The 14,388-nt window shown below is 54.6% G+C and overlaps 2 protein-coding genes and 3 non-coding genes across 8 annotated transcripts; 3 read left to right on the top strand and 2 right to left on the bottom strand.

Moving 5' to 3' along the window:
- Window positions 1-1,331: 1,331 nt before the first annotated feature.
- Window positions 1,332-1,394, top strand: MIR200C (microRNA mir-200c). The gene has a single exon (NR_162576.1). It is a non-coding gene; the product is annotated as a microRNA mir-200c (primary transcript).
- A 319-nt stretch (window positions 1,395-1,713) lies between these two features.
- MIR141 (microRNA mir-141) lies at window positions 1,714-1,778 on the top strand. The gene has a single exon (NR_162535.1). It is a non-coding gene; the product is annotated as a microRNA mir-141 (primary transcript).
- Window positions 1,779-2,674: 896 nt separating this feature from the next.
- On the bottom strand, window positions 2,675-7,227 carry PHB2 (prohibitin 2). 3 transcript variants are annotated; one of them, XR_011378971.1, is made up of 9 exons: window positions 6,919-7,227; window positions 6,686-6,770; window positions 6,338-6,417; window positions 5,357-5,541; window positions 4,706-4,835; window positions 4,486-4,589; window positions 4,032-4,109; window positions 3,202-3,740; window positions 2,675-3,013 (listed from the first exon to the last, which is right to left on the bottom strand). XR_011378971.1 is itself a non-coding variant. In XM_070049307.1 (9 exons), the coding sequence occupies exons 1-9, from the start codon at window positions 7,043-7,045 to the stop codon at window positions 2,986-2,988; spliced, it is 894 nt and encodes a 297-aa protein (XP_069905408.1). In that variant the 5' UTR covers window positions 7,046-7,223; the 3' UTR covers window positions 2,675-2,985. The 3 variants fall into 3 exon arrangements, 1 of the variants encoding a protein (XP_069905408.1); XM_070049307.1 differs by having other exon boundaries at window positions 3,664-3,740; window positions 6,919-7,223; XR_011378972.1 differs by lacking the exon at window positions 4,032-4,109 and having other exon boundaries at window positions 3,664-3,772; window positions 4,450-4,589; window positions 6,919-7,214.
- LOC127492228 (small nucleolar RNA U89) lies at window positions 4,187-4,444 on the bottom strand. The gene has a single exon (XR_007921387.1). It is a non-coding gene; the product is annotated as a small nucleolar RNA U89 (small nucleolar RNA).
- A 57-nt stretch (window positions 7,228-7,284) lies between the features above and the next one.
- EMG1 (EMG1 N1-specific pseudouridine methyltransferase) lies at window positions 7,285-14,203 on the top strand. 2 transcript variants are annotated; one of them, XM_002712746.5, is made up of 6 exons: window positions 7,285-7,599; window positions 11,680-11,781; window positions 11,886-12,027; window positions 12,374-12,432; window positions 13,447-13,596; window positions 13,926-14,203. In XM_002712746.5, the coding sequence occupies exons 1-6, from the start codon at window positions 7,432-7,434 to the stop codon at window positions 14,037-14,039; spliced, it is 735 nt and encodes a 244-aa protein (XP_002712792.1). In that variant the 5' UTR covers window positions 7,285-7,431; the 3' UTR covers window positions 14,040-14,203. The 2 variants fall into 2 exon arrangements, with proteins under 2 accessions (XP_002712792.1, XP_069905409.1); XM_070049308.1 differs by having other exon boundaries at window positions 7,301-7,462.
- Window positions 14,204-14,388: the final 185 nt, after the last annotated feature.

Raw genomic sequence — 14,388 nt, 5'->3', positions numbered from 1 at the left:
GCCCTCCCGGGGGTGGCTGGGTGGGTGGGGCAATCACCTGTCGGCCTCGGGGCCCCTCTCCCAGCAACGCCCTTTCTCTCTCGCTGCCCGAGCGAGCGGCACAAAAGAAAGGCAGGTCCCACCCCTCTAACCGCCCGCCCTCGGGCTAACTGCCCTTGGGTTGGGACTCGAGTCCACGCAGGGCTACGGTGAGGCGAGCTGAGGTGGGTCGCGAGCCGCTGCCTAGATCGCAGGGCACCGCCACCCCCCTGTCGGGCGGCGGCGACCACGGCGCCAAGGGCAGTCCAGGGCTTTGGCTGCGAGGCCGGGGTGGATGCCCCTGGCCGCGGGGGCGCCTCAGGCAGGGGCCGACCCGCGGGGTGGGGACCGCCAGGCGCCCTGCTGGGGCCTGCCCGGCCGCCACAGGCCTCGCAGGCCGCCTCGCTGCCCTTTCCTCTCTAGGCATGCGCAGCATAGGCTGGGCACTGGGCAGGGGCCCAGCTCCAGCCCCGCCAAGCTGACCCCTCGCTGACCTCGCTGACCTCGGGGGGACCTCTGGCTGTGGGCAGGGTCTGAGGCCGCTGTTTCGGAGGGCCCGGCTAGGCCGGGGCAGCGGGGGAGGGGTGGGGGGCGAGAGCCGCTGTGGGAAGGGGGCTCAGGGGCAGCCCCTCCCTTTGTTCCTCTGAGGACTGGGGGTTGAGGAGACAGGTAAGGGGAGAAGAGGCGGCCAGGAGACGGTGGGCGGCCTGGCGGGGGGCGGGGAGGCCGGCTGGGGCGGCGGCGGCGGCGTGGCCGGCGCTGGGAGGGAAGGGGTTAAGGCGGTGGGGGGGCAGCCTATGGCAGGAGGACACACCTGTGCGCTGGGCGGCGGGCGGGCGGGGCCCAGGTGAGGAGCTGCGCGCCCGGCAGCGGGCGGAGAAGGAAGGAGGAAGAGCGGAGGCCAGGGCGGGCTCGAGGCCGCTGAATCGGGGCCTTGACGCCCCCTCCTCTCCTCCACATTGCCTCTGTGAGGGTCAGGTGGGCCTGGTGACAGGTAAAGGCCCCTGGGCGTGAGGTCCTGGGGCTGAGCGAGCGAAATCGGACGGCGGTGTGCTGGGGGCAGGGACAGGCAGTGGGTGTTGGGGAAGGGTCTCAGCGGTGGCGGCGAGCAGGGGGCCAGGGGCTCCTGAAGCCCTGCTGGGGCCTCCGCTGGGCAGCGACTCAGGTGGGGCTGGTGGCGGTGGGCAGCGGGGCTCACCCGGAAGTGTCCCCAGGGACGCGGGTAGTGGGGGGATGGGAGACGGGGATCTGCAGCCCGGCTGCAGGGCCTGGGGCTGCCCGACCTGGAGGTGGCCAGGGTGGGTGGGGGCCCTCGTCTTACCCAGCAGTGTTTGGGTGCTGGTTGGGAGTCTCTAATACTGCCGGGTAATGATGGAGGCCCCTGTCCCCATGTCAGCGGCATCCAACGGCCTCCGGTGCCTGGCCAGGCCCCAGAAAGCCTCACCCCCACACCCGGAAGCTCCTTGCCTGGAGCCAAGGGTGCTGAAGAAGAGGGTGGCTCCGGTTGGCTGGCTGCCCACTGAAAGGACACAGTGGCCTGGTGCCCTGCCCCACTCCTTACCCCCACCTGGTGAGATTTGTCATCTCATGGATTCCGAACTACAGCCAGCCTTGAGTGTGGGGTTGGCTGCTGTACCCTCAAGACATCTGCCCTGGCCTACAACCGGTGTTCCCACAACTGGCCGGCTCTGGGCCCATCTTCCAGCACAGTGTTGGATGGTCTACTTGTGAAGCTCCTAACACTGTCTGGTAAAGATGGCCCCCGGGTCGGCTTCCTCGGCAGTGACCTTCGGGGAGCCCTGGAGACCGGGAGGCCTTCTGACCTTTACCCCTCTGGGTGGGTGGGGGGGTGAGTCACCGGGAAAAGGGGAACAATGGGAAGGAGACAAAATGGCTGCCTCTGGAGCCAGAGCAAGGTTTGGAACCATACTCATACTTGTTGGTTCCCCAGGCACAACTGCCTGCCTGCCTTGGGGACGTTGAGAGAAATAAAGCGTGAACAGGAACGTGAGACAGCTCCGCTCCCTTGGCCGTTGTCTGTTGATCTCTTCTGGGGCCCCCAGTGGCTCTGCAGTGGGGCCAGTGTCCGCCTCCTCTCCCTTCTGGCTTCTCTTGTACTTGAGCTCCAGGAGGGCTGTCCCGGGGAAGGTGTGAGGCAGCACCTGTTCTGCTGAGGGGCCCCCAAGTTGTAGGAGGCAACATGGCCACCAGCGGAGTCCTGCTAATGCAAACGGCTGCTCATTGCTGGTGAAGCTGAAAGCACAGCAGCCCGGTCCACTGGGCTCTTGAGGTCCCACAGCTACTTGGAACCCTGTTACCAAGGACGCTGTGCCCATTGGGGTTATCAGATTTTCAGTCTGGTTCAGCAAAGCCACAGCTACACCAGTCTTAAAAAGACGTTGGCAAAAAAATAGGGTGATGTGGCAGAATCAGAGGGCGGGGTGACGAGTGCAGCTGGGCCTCTGCATTTGAGAGTCGGCTGCTCCCAGCTTGGGTCTTTGGAGCCCAAAATGCTGGCCTTGGGAGGGGGAGAGCACAGGCCTGACCCTGGCCAGGGTTTTTGCGCCCTCTGCTGGTGGATACAAGGAAAGACCCCAGAGTAAGTATGTGACCTTGTGCACGCCTCCCACGTAACCCAGACACATGAGGCCCTGACTTAGCTTAAGTAATAAAAATTTATTGAGAATTCCTGGGATGGTGGTTATTTCCTCCTAGTCTTGAGAGAGAGAACACCACTGTAGGAAATCACTGAGAAATCACACTGTCCCAATATCCCTGGCCAACACAGGGAGGAAGAGTCATTTTCCCCAAGGGTCAGTCTTCAGGCTTCCTTAATCCAAGACAGCGTTGGGGGGACGGGTGCAGAGGGGTCATCACATGATATGGGGGGCAGTCGTGGGCTGTGCGGGGACCCTGCAGGGATGACAGATCCACTTCCTCTCCGGGGGCAGTTCTCGGTTACCGGGCTCACTTCTTACCCTTGATGAGGCTGTCGCTGTGGGAAACAAGATGGATGACATCATCAGGGAACATGAATGATGTACAGCACCACAGACCACTCCCCCTTCAGCTACCCTCCTCCCCTGATTTGAGCGTTTGTCTGTGGGGAGGTTGGGAGAGGCAGGTACCCGGAAAAGGTGGCCTGCACGACCCTGAAGAAACAAGGGTGCAACCACAACTTACCTTCCCCTGCGAATACCAGATCACCAGCCAAAGGAGCAGGAAGCAGGAAGAGAGAAAGGCAGGTGTGATTGACAACTTCAGGCCCCACCCAGCTCCAAACCCTCCTTTGCTCCCAAACGAAAAAAACAAGCAGGGGCCAGAAGGCAGAAATCTCTGGCTCATGACGGACTCTTGGCCACTGCTAATTCTCACCTCTGTGCTCCTCACATCCTGCCATGCCCCAGGGCAGCAGTTCTGGAGAACCAAATATCTTCTACCATAACACCCCCCCAGCCCCCCCCAAAAAAAAAACCCTTACAGTAAACTGCTTTCTATGTAATTCTATATGATCTTTAAAATCAATCCTATGGGATGCAAGGTAATAGGAACAGTCAGCGTCTCCCTTTCTGACTCGGGTTCAGAGAAGCAGTGTCCAGGCCAGAGGCCAGGGGATGGGATTCCCCATGCGGTGGCGTTTCTCACCGGGTGAAGCTCTCATCCTGTAGGTTCAGCACGAGGTTGTCCGCAGTGAGATAGATGCGGTTCTGTGACGTGGCGATCTGCAGGGCGGCAGACAGGACAGGGTTCACTCCTACCCTTGGATGGGATCCATGCGGGTTAGGACCCCGGGACGCAGACACGCGTAAGGTGGGGTGTCTGCTCGTTCACTGTGGTGTGTTAGTACCATCAGGAGCATGAACAATAGGCTGGGGGCAGGGGGCCGCGGGGGACACACACAGAGAAGCTAAGCTAGCCTGAGCAGAAACCTGGGCAAGAACGAGCGAGCCGGCAGTGCCCTCGCTCCTTCCCCTCCAGGGCAGCCCTTGCAGACGCTGGCCTCTCCCACTCACCGTCTTGGAGATGTTCTGAGCGGCCCGGATCTTGCGAAGTTTGATGTAGCCAGGATTCTTGCTCAGTGCCTCTCCAAGGTGAGCACGGCAGGGTTAAGGGCTTACACAGGGCCAGGTCTCAATCCCTTGCCCTGTCCTCACCACTTCCTCAGGGCCGTCAGGTCCAAGGTTGCGCTCAGGTGGCTCCTGCTCCGCCCTGCACCTGTGGGCCTCCCTGCAGGCTGCTGTCAGCTCCTGGGCACAGCAGCAGCAATGAGGCAAGGCCACTGCGCTATTGATCTGACCTTACAGTGGGGAGCCAGGCCTCAGGCCCCCCACTAAGATCTCAGATCCCATCTGCAGCCCCCCCACCCCACCCCCGGAGCCCAGGGGCAGAGAGCCGGAGTCGCATTCGCCTTAGTCTCATCAGCCGGCCCACAGGGGAGAGGAGTGGAGCTCTCTGGCAGAAGGATATCATCTTGGCGGCCTCAGCCTCGCCCTCGGCCTGCACAATCTTCTGGCGCTGTTCCTGTTTTGCTTTTTCCACCAAGAACTGGGCCCGCTGGGCCTCTTGCTGGGCTACAGGGTGGGAGAGGCGGAGGGAACAGTCAACAGATGTGAAGGTCAGGGGCCTGATCCAGAGTCCGTTCTTCCACATTCTCAGACGCCCGCGCCCTCCTCCCCTTGCAACTCACCCACTTGCTTGGCTTCCACGGCAGCTGTGTACTCTCGGCTGAAGCTCAGCTCCGTGATGGCCACATCATCCAGGATGAGGCTGAAGTCCTTGGCCCGCTCCGTCAGCTCCCGCCGGATCAACAGGGACACCTGGGGGCAGGGGTGAGGAGGGGAGGGCAGGGCCGGTTTGTGGGAATTGGAGAACTGAAAGGAAGGTTGTGTTGCTATGACCACCTGAACACAGATCACGTAAGTGTGGCCATCAGCTCACCCAGCCTCTCTTGGTTCCTCAACAGAACATCTTCGCATTTGATGGGGTGGGGAGTTGGGGGGGGGGAGGGAGGCACAGCCTCGGAGGTGGGACAGCCACCCCAGGCTAGCAGGTCCTCCAACTGTCTCCGCTACTTAGCTTCCTGTCGGGCCGACCCGTGACACAAGCCCCTGTGCCGAAAGAGGCACCGGAGAAGCCTAGGTTTTCCCTTCGCTCCCTCCCCAAGTGCCCTCGAGCTCTGGTGCTGGTTTTTCTCATTTCTCGCGTGGCCATCAGTTCAGCTTTTAGTGGAAGTGGAACGGCAGCTATGGCCCTTTTCTAAGAAGCTGCCTTTTCAGGACATTTAGTTCTCTGGGTCTAGCAGGGCAATGACACCGCGCAGACGGTGAGGGGGGCCGACCTGGGCTCGCTGCGTGATCAGCTGCGAGGCATTGAATTTGGCCACCACGCTCTTGAGCACCTCGTTGACGATGGACGGCAACACTCGCTCCTCGTAGTCCAGCCCGAGGCGCTGGTACATGCTGGGCAGCTCCTGGGCATTGGGTCGAGACAGCACTCGCAGGGAGATGTTCACCATCTGCAGGTCTGAGAGTGAGGTCAGCAGTGGATGGCCAAGGACGAGTGTCCTTCCCTGAGCCCTTTCTCTTCCTAGGCCCAGAACAATGACACGCAGCCTGCTGCCCCCCTTGGGGAAGGGGTGCAATCAGGCCAACAGGGAACACAGACACAGCATGTGTGCCCACACACGAGGGCATCTGGGGAGCCAAAGGCAGCGCCGACTCCTCTTCTGCCATTGTATTCATGCACCCTCTAATGCAGGCCCTGTCATCTGGCTCTTCTACTAGACAGTGAAATCCTTTACTCCCAGGATTTATCCAATGAAGAATGGACCTGTGCTAAAATCAGTACAGGGCACATTACAGGCTACAGGTATGCTACTCGCCTAAGTGTGTACACATCTGTGTGTGTGTAGGTGGGATGAAAAGGCGGCCAAGCAATCTCAAAGGAAAGGCTTCTAGGAAGAGGAGCAGGTGCAGGAGTGGGGAGAAATTTCTCCAGGACACAGGGTACTCATGGATGAGCTACTGAGTCAAGCAAGAGAGAAAAAAGGCTTTCAAATAAAGCTTTGATCTTGGGAGTAAGACAAAGGCCTGGCAGCGCTCTCCTGAGTTAGTGGAGGGAGGTGCCAAGAATAAAAATATGCAAACACACTGTATCTGGACCGTGTTGGCCCTGGGAGGCAGGTGGTTCTGTTAGAGCTGTTTCTGCAGAGGTGGAACCCAAGGTCATAGGGACCTCCCCAAGGGTCTCTAGTTGGGCTCCCTTATTCAATTTTTAGGGGGTCCAATCTGCCACGTGACTCTCAAGCACCCAGACCTACCTTTGGAGCCTGTGGGGGAGGAGATTTTCCGAGGCCTGGCCCGAATGTCATAGATAATGGGGTACTGAAACCAGGGGATCCTGGCGGGAAGAGACGGGAACAGGTGTTAGGAGACTGCGGCTTCCCAGCATTGCCTGGCTTCCTCTCGCCACGCGGTCTTTGGCCTGCCCCTCCCCGCAGTGACCACAGACAAGGGGCGAACAACAGGTCATGTGTTGATCCAACTTCGGGCAGCACGCGGCTGAGGCGGGGAAAGCGCAGCGCCGACTCCCATTCCAAGTCCGACCACAGCCAGCGGTGGGTCGGCGACTGGGAGCTTCGGGGTCCTTGTGCTCCACCCTCCATTACCTGAAGTGCAGGCCCTCGGCCAGGATGGTGTCCTGCTGCACGCCCCCGATCCGGTTAAAGAAGATGGCCCTGTGCCCGCCTTCCACTGTGGGGAGAGGAGTGAGGGTCAGGCCAGTGCGCTGCTCGGAGAACGTGCTGGGCTGAGGGCGGGGGGAGTGAGGGGCTCGCGGAACGCGGGAGCTGGCGACGCAGGCCGGGGGTCTGGGGTCCGGCTAGCGGTGGAGGTTGCTCACCGGTGAACACCGACTCGCGGACGCCGTAGGCCACGGCGCCGGCCCCCAGCAGCAGTTTCAGCGCCGTGCCCATGCCCCGAGGCCCGGCGGGCAGCCGTCCTGCTAAGTCCTTCAAGTTTTGGGCCATGTCTGGTCCGGAGGCCGGCGGCACCGGAGGTCAGAGCTGGGGCGGCGGCCCGCCTCGACCCCACTCGTTCAGAGATCACACCCACACACGAGGGTTCGAGGCCGTGCTGCTCCCGGGAGAAAGGGCACCGGAAGTGCGCTCCTCTCTAAACCCGCCCCCTGCGCGCAAGGAGGACCCAAACTTCGCGCACAGACGCGCGCACCCGGAAGTCCCGCCCCCTTCTGGAACCCTGCCCTCCCGGGGAGGCGTCGCTAGCGCGAGACGGCAAAGCGTCGCCATTTTCCAGCGCCCACTTTCAAAATGGCAGGCGGAAGGAAGTTTGCCATTTGGACGAACGCGGGGTCCTCAGTTAAGGACGCCGGCGCAATTTCCGGCCCGGTGGCAAGATGGCTGCCCCCAATGGTGAATTCCAGCCTCGTGAGTGGCGCTCTGGGGAGCGGGAAGAGGACTGGGATGCTGCGGCGCCCAAGCGGCCTCGACTCGGGGCAGGAAGCAAGAGCGGAGGCCGCAGGCTCATTGTGGTGCTGGAAGGGGCCAGTCTGGAGACAGTCAAGGTAGTTTGGGAGACGAAGTGGCGAAGTAGGCGTTTTATATGGGCTTTGGGATGACGCCGAGGGGCTCGAAGTGGACGGAGAACGCATGCTTTTGGATGAAGGGGGCCTAGCTGCTGTCTCTTGGCTTGACATCCCGGGTGGACTATTCATTTTCTTTTCCCTTTTTCGAATCCTGTTCCAGCCCGCGTCTCCTTGCCTCTAGTTGCTGTACCAGGCTCCTGTGTTACAAAATCTTTTAAGGGGAGAAGCGTTTCGTTCATGCGTCAGCCCACCTCTTATTCCTAAGGGCTCTGTGTTGCAGTGCGTTAAGGTGCCCACTGTCACCGCCTCTCGGTAGTACGAGCCAGTACTTGTATGTCTTCATTTTTGCTTCTCATCCGTCTCTTCCCATACAGTAAAACCGTCAGCTTCCTGTTATGAAATGCCATCATTCCCTCTGGTTTTCTTACTCTTTTAGAACTTGTTCAAGGAGTAGGCCAGAAGAAATAGCATTGCTTGAGAAGTCTTACCTGAATTTTAATCTTGGTTCTGTCACTGATGCTAAGTGTGATTTTGAGAAGATAAATTCGTCCTCCGTTTGTAAAATGAGGATAATACGTTAACGTAGAACTGTTATGAAAGTCCTTTAATCTAAGGTGAGATGCTTTTGCATCTGTTCTCTCTTAACCACGGTGACACTTTATTAAGCTTGCAGTCTAGGAAACCTGCTTTTTTTTTCTAATGTACTTCATATTTGCAACCTCATTATAGGTTCTCCTCGTCATCTTCAGTAATTGTCTTTCTTTCCAGTGTATTAACTCTGCATATTAATTTTGGCATTTGTCATGTCAGGTATTGCATATAGCGAATTTGCAAATGTACCAAGCATGTCAGTCTCAGCAGAGCAGACGGGTTGAGAATGTGGACCTGCCCTGGGCTGCCTGGTTTAGATCTCTTCCGCCTCCTGGTTGTGTGACGTTAAGCAGACCACTTAACCACTTAGTTTGCGTAGTTCATGAAGATAATAACTGTTATCTACCTTATTGGGTTGTTGGAAGGATTGAAGGAGTTAGTGTGTATAAAGTGTGTAGAATAATGTCTGGCATTTGGTACTGTTTATTCCTGATTATTTATTAAGAAGTTGTAATGGTTATGGTCAGTTTAAAGTTCCTAGAGCATGCAGTGGGAGAATTCAGGCCAAACTGTCGTCAGTAGAAGTGTTAGAAGAGTTCATAACTGGTTAACATCTTCATTAGACTGCCTTTATTTTCTGCCTGCCTTGTATCGGCAGCTCTCGCCTCTGCCAGCCTCATCTGGGTCTGCTCTCTGGGTTTGTTCCTGTGCTCAGCCTCACTGGTCCGTCAGTTCTTTGGTTATTGAATATGTTCTTCTCAGCTGTGCTGATCCGAAGCCAGGAGCCAGGAGCCAGGAGCTTTCAGCTCTCATTACTCAGCTCTTTGCCTCACTAATTCCTCCTACTTATCTGTTCATTCATTTAACAATTATTGAATTCCTACTATGCTGTTCATTCATTTGTTAGATTAAATGTTACTTTCTCAGGAATAAATCCCTGTTATAAATTAGGTCCTCTTGTAATCCTTTTATAAAGGATTTTATATTTTTTCTTTATAACGTTAAACACAATTTGAATTAAATATTCATGTGATTTGTGCTGAGGACAGGAAATAAGGCTTTTAAAAATTTATTTATTTATTTGACAGGCAGAGTTAGAGAAGGAAACACAGAAAGAGGTCTTTTATCTGTTGGTTCACTCAGAGAGAGAGAGAAAGAGACACACACAGAGGTCTTCTATCTGCTGGTTTACTCCCCAACAGCCAGGGCTGGACCAAGCTGGACCAGGCTGGAGCCAGGAGCTAGGAGCTTCTTCCGGGTCTTTGACGTGGGTGCAGGGGTCCAAGCATATGGGCCATCCTCTGCTACTTTCCCTGGCACATTAGCTGCGAGCTGGATCAGAAGTGGAGCAGCTGGGATTGAACTGCCGCCCACATGGGATGCCGGCGCTGCAGGCATCGACTTAACCTGCCACGCCACAGGGCCTGCCCCAGGAAGTAAGGTTTTAAAATTATTTTCTATGTCTTCAATAGTCATGACACGTGGTATTCATCTTCTGATTATTGTAGTTAGTGGTTTTCAAACTTAATAACCACAACCCACAATAAAAAAGTTACATTGTGGGTAGATAAACACCTTAAACTAATAAAACCAAATGTTTCATAAATCATTACTATGTGTGTAGTGCTCTCAGTTTCTATTTTGTTTCACTGAAAGAACAAACACCCTGGTTATGGCCTACTAATGGGCTGAAACAGGATTAGTCTATTCAAGAGATTCTTTTTCTTCTAAGAATTCCCCCTGGATTTAGTTTTTGGTTCTTTGTTCTTTCTTTGTACTTATTTGTGATGTTTTTATTTCAGCTTGTCAAAATTTTTTTTAAAAATTTATTTATTTACTTGAAAGAGTTACACAGAGAGAGGAGAGGCAGAGAGGTCTTCCATCCTCTGGTTCACTCCCTAGTTTGCCGCGATGGCTGGAGCTGTGCTGATCTGAAGCCAGGAGCCAGGAGCTTCTTCCGGATTTCCCACCCATGCGCAGTGGCCCAAGGAGTTGGGCCATCTTCCTGCTTTCCTAGGCCATAGCAGAGAGCTGGATCGGAAGTGGAGCAGTTGGGACTCAATCCTGCGCCCATGTGGGATGCTGGCACTGCAGGCGGTGGATTTACCCGCTATGCCATAGCGCCAGCCCCTCTCACACTGATCTTAAACTGGCGGTAGCCATTCCTCTCTATTTTACTTCTTGGAAAAGTATTCCTGATTAAGCTGCTCCCTCTATCATAAGAATTTTCACACATTTTCCTGTTCAGATTTGTAGCTCTTCACTTAGTACATATTTTTGTTGTTATAAGCAAACTGAAGATAGCTGCTATGTGTATCTTGCCCAGTACATACAAGGGTATTTCAGAAAGTTCATGGAAAAATAGAATTGGGATGTTTTGGTGCAACATTTTTTTTGAAATCTGTGTTTTTTCATCATCTGCATTTTTTCCCAGGAGCTCTTAGAGGGTCTTTTGTATGTAGTGCTCCTGTGATGAACAGACACTCCCAGCCTTGCTTAGCAACCTAACTCTTGCCTGGTTCCAGGATCTTGCACTGGCCTTACTGGGTTTTAAAACTGAATCTGAGGGCTGGTTCTGTGGTGTAGCAGGTAACGCCGCTGCCTGCATTGCTGGCATCCCATATGGGTGCTGGTTCGAGTCCTGGCTGCTCCACTTGCAATCCAGCTCTCTGCTATGGCCTGGGAAAGCAGTAGATGACCCAAATACTTGGGCCTCTGCACCTAGATGGGAGACCTGGAAGAAGTTCCTGACTCCTGGCTTCAGATCAGTACAGCTCTGGCCATTGCAGCCATTTGGGGAGTGAGCCAGTGGACTAAAGACACATTCTCTCTCTCTCTCTGTACTCCCCCTGCCCCCGTACTGCCTTTCAAATAAATACATCTTAAAAAAATAAAAAAACCAAAAACTGAATCCAGTATAGATCATGTGAAACTACAGGTTGTATGTACCCTTTTAAGATGAATTTATCTGGGGGCTGAGTGTTAGGGTGCGGTGTGTTAAGCCACTTTTTGTGAGTGCTTTTTGAGAGTGCTGGTTCAAGTCCTAGCTGTTCCACTTCAGGTCCAGCTTCCTGCTGATGCATTCTGGGAGGTAGCAGGTGATGGCTTGAGTGCTTGTTCCCCTGCCACTCACATGGGAGAGCTGGATGGTTCTGGGCTCATAGCTTCAGTCTGGCCCAGCTCTGGCTGTTGTGGGCATTTGGGGAATGAACCAGCAGGTGGAAGCTCTCTGTGTCTCTGTCAAGAATATATAAGATGAAAAATAAGCAAACAAAAATCAATTACTTGGGGTAAATGCAGCTACACAAGGGCTTGCTGGCCTCATTGGGTTTCTGATTTAGTAGCTGTGGCTGTGCTTCAGAATTTGCGTGGAAGTGTCCAGATTATGGTGAAGCTGCTGGTCCTAGGACCACACTCTGAGAACCGCTAGGCCAGGTTGTTGAAGCTTATGGTGTGCCTATTCTTCAGGTAGGGAAGACATACGAGCTACTCAACTGTGACAAGCACAAGTCCATGTTGTTGAAGAATGGACGAGATCCCGGGGAAGTAAGACCAGACATAGCCCACCAGGTAACTGCAGGACGGCTTGCAGCCCCTTGGGTCTCTGTGGCGGCAGGGCAGCTGAGTGCTGCTGCTCCGCAGCCTTACCCGTGCCTGGGTCCTGCCTTCCCCAGAGCTTGCTGATGCTGATGGACAGTCCCCTGAACCGAGCGGGCCTGCTGCAAGTTTATATCCACACGCAGAAGAACGTGCTGATCGAAGTGAACCCGCAGACGCGAATTCCCAGAACCTTCGACCGCTTCTGTGGACTCATGGGTGAGACGCTTAGGACTCAGCCTTCAGCATGGAGTTCGCAGTAGTGAAGAGGAAAAGGGAGAATTAGAAGTGGAATGTTTAAGTGAGAGGGGGAACGTGACTGATAGCAGGATGACACTTCCCGCTGTTTTTACGTGTGCGTGGAAGTTCCTGTTCTCGGAGCAGGTTCCTGCTGTGGGACTCCGTCACTGTACTGTTAGTCATGTACTCGACAGCAGTGGTGCATAACATGTGAGGACTGCGGTCTCCATGGAAAGGGTGCACGGAGCTGGGGGTGTTTGTGATAAGATTACTGAGTCGGAGTGCAGTTTCCAGCCAACTCTGAACTTTTGGTTTCTTTTCCTAGTTCAGCTTTTACACAAACTCAGTGTTCGAGCAGCTGATGGCCCCCAGAAACTCTTGAAGGTAAGATATTAGAACCTGCTGACCGGGAGGTGCTGTGGTGCAGTGGGTTAAGCCACTACCTGCGATGGTGGCAGGTAGAGTCCTGTATTGGAACTCTGGTTGGAGTCCCAACTGCTCTTTCTGATCCAACTACCTGCTAATGTGCCTGGGAATGCACAAGGATGGCCCAAGTGCTTGGTTCCCTGCATTCATGTGGGAGACCCAGATGGAGTTCCTGGCTCTGGCATTGTGCAGCCTTGTCCATTGTGGCTGTTTGAGGAGTGAACCAGCAGATGGAAGGTCTTTCTCTGTCTCGGTCATTCTTTCAAGTAAATGATTTTTAAATTTATTGATTTATTTGAAAGGTAAGAGTTAGAGAGAGGTCGAGAGAGGTCTTCCATCTGCTGATTTACTCTCCAGATGGCTGCAATGGCCAGAGCTGGGTTGATCCAAAGCCAGGAGTCAGGAGCTTCTTTAAGGTCTCCCATGTGGGTACAGGGGCCCAAGGACTGGGCCATCTTCTACTGCTTTCCCAGGCCATAGCAGAGAGCTGGATCGGAAGTGGAGCAGCCGGGACTCAAACCAGTGCCCATATGAAATGCTGGCACTGCAGGTGGTGGCTTTACTTGATATGCCACAGTGCTGGCCCCTCAACTATAATCTTAAAGAAAATAGCCAACATTTGGGACCCCTACATTCCATATCAGAGTGCCTGGGATCAACTCTTACATTCGCCTCTGCTTCTGGTGACCCAGCTTCACACTAGTGTGCCTGGGAGGCAGCAGATGATAACAAGGACTGAGTTCCCGCCACCCACATGGGAGGCCTGGATGGAGCTCCTGACTCCTGGCTTCAGACTGGCCCAGCCAGGCACCTGGGAAGTGAACCAGTGGATGGAAGATCTGTCTATTCTTCTTTCTCTGTCACTCTGCCTTCAGATAAATAAAAATGCGTAAACATATATTTGGGGAAAAAAAAGAGAGCCTGCTGATTGGAGGCAGTGTTCTGGGAATGTTTCCGAATTTTTTTTTAAAGGTGATTAAGAATCCGGTGTCAGATCACTTCCCAGTTGGATGCATGAAGATTGGTACTTCTTTCTCCGTCCCAGTCGTCAGCGACGTAAGGGAGCTGGTGCCCAGCAGCGACCCTATTGTTTTTGTGGTTGGGGCCTTTGCCCATGGCAAGGTAAGGTCTGGGCTCAACCCTTAGATCTTAGAGCGATGCTTAGTACTGAATTCCAAGAGCATTAGCACTTCGACCATCCTTGTTCCAACATGTTGGAAAATAGAGGATAGTGCCAGAGCTAAAGGTGGGGGTGGCTGCACATCCTGCCCCAGGGTCGTCCTCTGAGGATCCTGATGTATTTGTAATAGTCAAAGTTAGGATTGGTTCTTGATGGACATTTGATAGGAAGCAGCACTGCTGGCACAGGAGCTCAGCGATTCTGCCTGCCCTTAGTAGGGCTGAACTTGTTCCAATACCAGAGCTGGGTGACGAGACTCTTGTCCCCTCAGGTCAGCGTGGAGTACACAGAGAAGATGGTGTCCCTCAGCAACTACCCCCTTTCTGCGGCTCTCACCTGTGCAAAACTCACCACGGCCTTTGAAGAAGTCTGGGGCATTATCTGACATAGGAGAGTGGTTCTGAACCAAGGCTGCTGACACTGCATCTCTTGGCCCTGCCCTGGACTGACTGCTGGGAGCTGACCTTCCTGCACCAAGGTCATGGAGTTTGGGGAAGCCGTGGCTGTACATTTGCTCTTTGTTTAGCCCATAAATACTGTTCTTGTAAACTTGTTTTTTTCCAGGGGGTCCTAAACGTAGTGGTGTCTGATGGTGGAAGCTGTTGGCTCCCCTCAGGCTTCGGGGGACAGGAAGGTAGAGCTTGTGGCTGGATTCCAGGCTTGAAGGCAGGCTTTCGCTCACTGTGAGCTGAAGGACAGAACCTGATTATTCCTGCCACGTGAGCGTGGAGGCA

The sequence above is a fragment of the Oryctolagus cuniculus genome, chromosome 9 (genome assembly GCF_964237555.1).
Source record: "Oryctolagus cuniculus chromosome 9, mOryCun1.1, whole genome shotgun sequence".
Classification (NCBI taxonomy): Eukaryota; Metazoa; Chordata; class Mammalia; order Lagomorpha; family Leporidae; genus Oryctolagus; species Oryctolagus cuniculus.
Note: the sequence above shows the minus strand (reverse complement) of the source record. Positions and strands in the feature narration are given on the sequence as shown.

Excerpts from the sequence above, each read along its gene's own strand:
- EMG1 (XM_002712746.5), top strand. The coding sequence starts at position 7,432 with ATGGCTGCCCCCAATGGTGAATTCCAGCCTCGTGAGTGGCGCTCTGGG. Across the intron at positions 11,782-11,885 it reads GACCAGACATAGCCCACCAG|AGCTTGCTGATGCTGATGGA; the intron begins GTAACTGCAGGA and ends TGCCTTCCCCAG. Across the intron at positions 12,433-13,446 it reads GCCCCCAGAAACTCTTGAAG|GTGATTAAGAATCCGGTGTC; the intron begins GTAAGATATTAG and ends TTTTTTTTAAAG.
- PHB2 (XM_070049307.1), bottom strand. The coding sequence starts at position 7,045 with ATGGCCCAAAACTTGAAGGACTTAGCAGGACGGCTGCCCGCCGGGCCT. Across the intron at positions 4,836-5,356 it reads TGATCACGCAGCGAGCCCAG|GTGTCCCTGTTGATCCGGCG; the intron begins GTCGGCCCCCCT and ends CCCTGCCCCCAG. Across the intron at positions 3,741-4,031 it reads CTCAGAACATCTCCAAGACG|ATCGCCACGTCACAGAACCG; the intron begins GTGAGTGGGAGA and ends GCCGCCCTGCAG.